Source organism: Leptosomus discolor, chromosome Z (genome assembly GCF_034619465.1).
Source record: "Leptosomus discolor isolate bLepDis1 chromosome Z, bLepDis1.hap2, whole genome shotgun sequence".
Classification (NCBI taxonomy): Eukaryota; Metazoa; Chordata; class Aves; order Leptosomiformes; family Leptosomidae; genus Leptosomus; species Leptosomus discolor.
The window spans coordinates 69,345,110-69,352,186 of record NC_141419.1 but is presented as its reverse complement, the minus strand read 5'-3'; the positions used below and the strand labels follow the sequence as shown (position 1 = coordinate 69,352,186).

Below are 7,077 nucleotides of genomic sequence, written 5' to 3'. Positions count from 1 at the left end.
CCTCCCCTCCCCGCCCCGTTACCTGCCGCCCTCCCGCGCCGCTCCGCCGCGCCGGACCCGCCCCCCCCCCCCCCCCCCCTCCGCCGCGCGCCATTGGCTCCGCCAGGCCCGCCCCGGCCCCGCCCCGCCCGCAGGCAACACCCGCCGCCCGCGAGCGAGGTGCCCGGCACGGGGATCGCTGCGGCGGCCGCGACGCTGTGCTCTGCGGGCGGGGGGACGGCGGCTGTGGGCGGGGGGACGGCGGCTGTGGGCGGCGGGGCTCTGAGCCCCGGGCCATGGCTGAGAAAGTTTCGGCCGCTCCGGAGCGGCCGCGGAGCGCCGGCCACGTCGGCTCCTCTTTCTCCGGCTCCTCCTCTGGCTCGGAAACTCTCTCCGAGGAGGGGGAGCCCGGCGGGGTGGCGGCGGCGGCCCCCGGCGGAGCGGCGGCAGCGAGGCGGCGGCGGCCGGGCGAGGAGCCGGCGAGCCCCGGCGGGCCGGCGGAGGACGACGCGTCGCTGGAGGAGCGGGATGAAGAGGTGCGCGGGGCCGAGGTGGCTCGCTGGCTTCTCCCGGCCGGGGCTACCGAGGGCGCGCCGGGAGCTCCCGCCCGGAGTGGGAGGCGGAGGTGCCCCCGCGGCGGAGCGCGGCTTCGTGCCCACCTGGGTGCAGCCCCTTGGCGTCATTGTCGCTGCTAAACCCCGGGCGTTCTTGTTGCTGCTCCCCCGGCTGTCGCCCCTTCTGCTTGCCCATATTGAGGGTTGGGGCTCTTCGCATGGAGGGGCTATTTTTTGTTTTAAGAAACGCTGTTTTTTTTTAGCCTGTCGCCTTTGGATAGCGTTGCTCTAAAGCAAACTCTGCGATGTCAGACGGAAGTGATGGGCAAGCCCCTAAACTACACTAATCCTTTCGGGAGAGCTAATGACAGACTGTGGATTATGGAGGAGCTCTGTGGGTGATAGATCTGTAGCGTGATACGCAGATGCGCGTGTTGTTCCCTTCCCTCCCCTCCCGGTCTAGCTGCAGTACCTTCTAACGGCACTCTCACTAAACAGCCCCCGCCTCCGCTGTGTTACCGTGAAGTGGCCCTTTTGTGTCTAGTCTGATTTTTGTTTGGGTTTTGTTTCGTGTTGTTGCGTGGTTCGCACTCCTTTAAAGATATGTATTTCTTGCCGCGACCCCCAAACCAAGCGCGTTGTTTTGTCTGGCTGCTGCTTTACTTCGCTTCTGTACCTAGACTCTTGTATGCCTTAGCTGAGTGACCGACTTGCCTTTTGTCGTGGTCAACTTTTGAATTTACTCTCGGGTAGTGTTTCTTTATTCTATGCCTCTATGTGCCTGGATGTGCAATGATTTTTCTGGGGAAGCTCTGGCATTTTTAAAGGAGCATTTGCAAAGCGCTGGATGAAGTTACTTGCGACTAGTTAAGCTGTGGTTGCCTGTAATGTTTCCTGCACAGTAATGCCCGTTTATGTAGCTCTTGTTTTCCACTTCAATCACTGATGTTTCCTGTGTTGAAGTGATACAACCGTGGGACAGCATGGTGAATTGGATCTAAATAATAACTTTCTCTATCCCCCTTTTCTTTCTTTAAATACTCGAACTTGGACCAGGTTCCTGGTCTGCTTCAACTGCATGAGCCCACAAAGGGTGGAATGTATTTACAGCAAAGTGCGTTTATGGTAGTAGTAGAATGAATGTGGATATATCCACATAATATTTTTTTTTTAATAGAGATATGAACTTGCTTTATTCACTGAACTAAGTAGGAGCTCTGTAGGTGCTATTAGCATGGTGCTCACTGGTAGGTAATTAATATATCCTGCTTCTCGGCAGGTCTTGTACGTGTGGGCTGGGGGCTGTGCTTACCACAACTATGTGGTGTCTAGTTGGTCTGGTGCTCAGTTACACAGCCTGCAAAATACTGTTTAGAAACACACAAAGGCGGTCTGTTCACTTAGCTGAACTCACAGCTGTTGGCAGACCAGTTAACTTCTGGTTAAGGCTGGTTATTTCTGTATGTGCTTTGGAGATGAATTACAGGCAGGCACCTGAAAGTATAGGGAAAGTAAGCCCTAAAAGAAGTTGACATTGCGTTCATGGGAATTTGGAAATTCTGCATAGGCAATCTGATACCTCACCTGCAGCTAGTCATGCTAGAAGATAGCAGCATAAACTCATTTTAATGTAGTGGGAAAGGCTGCTTTGAATATGCAGCCTTCTACCATACCCTCTATGCCCCTTTCCTGGATTCCTTCATGATCTGAAACTAATCTCTTTTGTCTGTGTTTTTTTGTGCTTTGGTTTTGTCCATCCTTCCATTTTGGTGTAGTCAGTGCTTGCAGCTGACTTCCTGCTGCCCTGCGGAGCCACCTGACAAATCTACCTGTATAATCATATTTTTTTTGTGCGAGGACACCACAATGCATTGCAGAAATAAATGAATGCGTGTTAATTTAGAACTGAGAGAGCATCTGTGTTACTTGCATACTGAAGCCTTTAAGGGTAGTGGAAAAAGGCAAGAACTAAGGTCTGAGGTGAATGTACAGATGATTTCAGGCTTTCTTTATGTGCTGCCTGCCAGAAGTGTAGCATTGAGAGAAGTGCTTGAAGGTACCATTTGCACATAGGCACCCCATCTAATTGCTGTCAAATAATGAAAATTTTTATGTTCCCTGCAATGTTTTGTTCCGGAGTTCTTCTGGTTTTAGGCATCCCTAGTATTTGATCCTGCTCTTCCAGGTTTCATTTCTCCTCTTGCCCTGTCCTTGTTCCTGTTGCCAACATAGCAGAATTGAATCTGTCACGGCTGTTCAGTATCCTTTAGACAGCAGTGAAACAGATTGTCCTGATAGCTCTCTTGCTGCTACTTTAGCTGTCAGTAAATTCTTCAAAGCCATGACATAAAAAATATTTTCAAACTAAATCTATAAATGGGTAATTAGAAAACATGCATATTTTCCCATACACGTTACTACTTCACATGGTATTCCAGTAGAACTATGTATTCTCCTGTGACATTGTATATGACATTCCTGACAGCTCTGATCTTGTCTCCTCCTAGACCTCTTCTTTAGACAAAACAACCCCTGTGGCTTTAATCTGCACTTACAGGTTGTGTTTCCAGACATCTGATCGTTTTCATTGCTGTCTTGAGGACTCTTTCCAGCTGGTCACATCTGTCTTGAAGCGTGACATCAAAAACCAGGATGCCATACTCAGATTTAGGCCTTGCCAGAGATAACTAGAATAGAAAGATTATTTCGGAGGTGTCTCGAGCGGTGCTATTGTTTACATAGCCCAGATGTCTCTCTTACAGTTTGTGATCTGTTGTGAGTTCTATGTCTTCTGAAGAATGACATGAACGTTTCTACTCTGCCAAAACAAGTAGAACTGAAAGCTTGATAACTTGTCTTCTGAGTATCAAATCTGAAAGAGTTAATTCCTGGAGGCAAATGCGGAAGGGAGTGTCAAGGTGGGAAGAGAAGGTACATCACTTTTTTTTTTTTTGCTATTATCATTATTTCATCCTACTGTTCCATAAACTTCACCTTAAAAAAATAATTGGAAAATAACCAGAGAAAAGCAGTCTCGCATTTCATATAAACAATAACAAATAATAGTTTGCAAGATTATGGCCATCAGTTACTGAAGTGTTTTTGATGTCTTACTCAGAGGCCTTAGATGCATGAGAATTAAACATGGCTCTAACTTCATGTGGAAGCTACTTTGTTTCTGGACTATCAGTGCATAGAAGGGCTGTGGACAGCAAACGCCTGAAACTCAGATGAATTCAAGCAGATTATTTGTCTATGCTCCTATGAGGTGAGTGGCTAGCTCCTCCAGGAAGCAGGCAGGATGGGACTGCATGGTGAAGGGCACTCAAGGAAACACTGCATAGAGGCTGGCTCACCAGCCTAACATAGCATGGTGGTTTAGTTTTTTAAGGATTATTCTGTATTCTCTTTAGAACTCTTCTTGTTGGAAAGAGTGTTTTCCAGACTGTCAAGGGAGGAGTTGAGGCTGGACAAAAAACATTTTTGCTGTTGTAATCTGGCTGCTTCTATAGTGTGTAGGTAGCCAATACCAGACCAGGATTACAGGGAAAGGGATAAATGCAAAAAACCCCAGGATTTTCCTTTCTGTGGCATTTCTGTCTTCTCTACAGTAGTTTTCCTTTTGACAAAAAAGTGGCTGTAAACAGGAAATGTGTTATGAGGTTTATTGAGGCAAATGATGCCAGATGGTATTGGCTGCATTAGTTTCTCTCATTCAATGTTTTACAGTCTTTCAGTTCAGCATGGGATATGCTTTCTTTGATGATTGCTTCCAAATCTTAGTCAGTGGACAGGTGAGGTCTCACTTGGGTTGGTCTTATATCTTAAAAAGAAGATGAAGGCAAGCTATGGATTCCTTGCCTGCATTAGTAGTCTCAAAGATCCAAAGGTTAAATTTTGTGGCAGATTTGTCTGTCTTTTCCATCTTTGTCAGCTGACCTACTGAAAGAGCTTATCTTTCTATAGATCTTGTCACAGTAACTGGGAATATGCATTGCTTACCAGAGTGGAGTAGCAAGCCAGGGATGATCAGTGGTCTTTCACAGAGAATCATAGAATCATTAGGTTGGAAGAGATCTCTGAGATCATGAAGTCCAACCGTTGACCCAACACCACCATGCCCACTAAACCATGTCTGGAAGTGCCACATCTACATGTTTTTTGAACACTTCCAGGGATGGTGACTCCACCACTTCCCTGGGCAGCCTGTTCCAATGCTTGACCACTCTTTCGGTAAAGAAGTATTTCCTAATTCCAATCTAAACTTCCCCTGGCACAACTTAAGGCCATTTCCTCTTGAACCATCACTCATTACGTGGGAGAAGAGACCGACCCCCACCTCACTACAACCTCCTTTCAGGCAGTTGTAGAGAGCAAGGTCTCCCCTCAACCTCTGCTTCTCCAGACTAAGCAACCCCAGTTCCCTCAGATGCTCCTCCTCAAACCTGTTCTCCAGACCCTTCACCAGCTTCGTTGCCCTTCTCTGGACACGCTCCAGCACCTCAATGTCCTTCTTGTAGTGAGGGGCCCAAAACTGCACACAGTATTCGAGGTGCGGCCTCACCAGTGCTCAGCACAGGGGCACGATCACCTCCCTGCTCCTGCTGGCCACACTATTGCTGATACAGGCCAGGATGCTGTTGGCCTTCTTGGCCACCTGGGCACACTGCTGGCTCATGTTCAGCCGGCTCTTGTCGACCAGCACCCCCAGGTCCCTTCCCACCAGGCAGCTTTCCAGCCACTCCTCCCCAAGCCTGTAGCGCTGCCTGGGGTTGTTGTGACCCAAGTGCAGGACCCGGCACTTGGCCTTGTTGAACCTCACACAACTGGCCTCAGCCCATTGATCCAGCCTGTCCAGGTCCCTCTGCAGAGCCTTGCTGCCCTTGAGCAGATCCACACTCCCACTCAATTTAGTGTCATCTGCAAACTTCCTGGGGGTGCACTTGATCCCCTCATCCAGATCATCGATAAAGATATTAAGCAAGACCAGCCCCAATACCGAGCCGTGGGGAACACTGCTTGTGACTGGTTACAAGCTGGATTTAACTCCATTCACCACCACTCTCTGTGCTCGGCCATCCAGCCAGTTTTTAACCCAGCTTAGTGTACACCTGTCTAGGCCATGAGACACCAGCTTTCCTAGGAGAATGCTGTGGGAGATGGTGTTAAAGTCTTTACTGAAGTCCAGGTAGGTGACATCCACAGCCTTTCCCTCATCGACTAGGCTGGTCACCTGGTCATAGAAGGAGATCAGGTTGGTTAAGCAGGACCTGCCCTTCATGAACCCATGCCGGCTGGGCCCAATCCTCTGGTTGTCTGCACGTGCCATGTGAGCACCTTCAAGATGAACTGCTCCATAATCTTCCCCGGCACTGAGGTCAGGTTGATGGACCTGTAGTTTCCCCTGATCCTCCTTCCGGGCTTTCTTGTAGATGGAGGTCACATTGGCAAGCCTCCAGTCATCTAGGACCTCCCCAGTTGACCAGGACTTTGATAAATGATGGAGAGTGGTTTGGCCAGCTCCTCTGCCAGCTCCCTCAGTGCTCTCAGGTGGATCACATTTGCCCCATAGACTTGTGATTGTTCAGCTGGCAAAGCAGATCTTTAACTGCTTCCTCCTGAATTACAGGGGATTATTCTGCTCTTGGTCTCTTCCAGTTCAGGGCACTGATTACCCCTGCTTGTCTGACTATTAAAGACTGAGGTAAAGAAGGCATTAAGTACCTCAGCCTTATCCTCGTCCACGGTGACAATGTTCCCCTCCGCATCCAAGAGAGGATGGAGGTTTGTTGGTTCTCTTTTTGTTGTTAATGTACTTGTAGAAACATTTTTTTTATGTCCTCACAACAGCGGCCAGCCTAAGTACTAGTTGGGCTTTTGCCTCTCTAATTTTCCCTCTGCATGACCTAACGAGATCCATATACTCTTCTTGAGTTACCTGCACCTTCTTTCAAGAGTGGTAAACTCTCCTTTTTTTAACCTGATTTCCAGCAAAAGCTCCCTGTTCAACCAGGCTGGTTATCTTCCCTGCCAGTTCATCTTCCAGCACACAGGAACAGCCTGCTTCTGTGCCCTTAAGACTTCCTCTTTGAAGATGTCCAGCCTTCCTGGACGCCCTTGCGCTACAGGGCTGCCTCCCAACGGACCCTCTCGACCAGTGTCCTGAACAGCCCAAAGTCAGCCCTCTGGGAGTCCATGGTTGTGGTGAATAACACTCTTGTCATGTAGCACAGCTGTCTCAGTCTGAAATGGATCCAAAAGCTTCTGAACCTGCCAGTGTCTTCTGAATTACTATAATGAGTCCTCTTCATTATTTTAGATGCCTAAAAAAAGACCTCAAACAAAACCACCCACAAAAAAAGGGGAAATATGATATTTTGTTCTCAATTTCAGTTCTTGCTCTATAAATTAAGTGTTTGGCACGGAAGTGGCTAAAAGAGTTGATAAGAGTTGATCCTGTGATGAAAAGATGATGAGCAACATGAAAAGACAGGATTTCTCATGAAAAATGTCCATTCACCTTTGAAGTTGATTATTGTACATT

At 48.5% G+C, this 7,077-nt stretch overlaps 1 protein-coding gene across 3 annotated transcripts in view; it reads left to right on the top strand.

Moving 5' to 3' along the window:
• The first annotated feature begins 263 nt into the window (after positions 1 to 263).
• MAST4 (microtubule associated serine/threonine kinase family member 4) overlaps positions 264 to 7,077 on the top strand; it is a 303,723-nt gene continuing 296,909 nt past the window's right edge. For 2 of the 3 annotated variants that reach the window (XM_086480572.1, XM_086480571.1), the window contains exon 1: positions 276 to 515. In XM_086480572.1, coding sequence (XP_086336698.1) covers positions 276 to 515 — 240 coding nt within the window. Of the gene's footprint in view, positions 516 to 7,077 lie in introns of all 3 variants that reach the window. The other variant, XM_086480573.1, reaches the window with a different exon arrangement.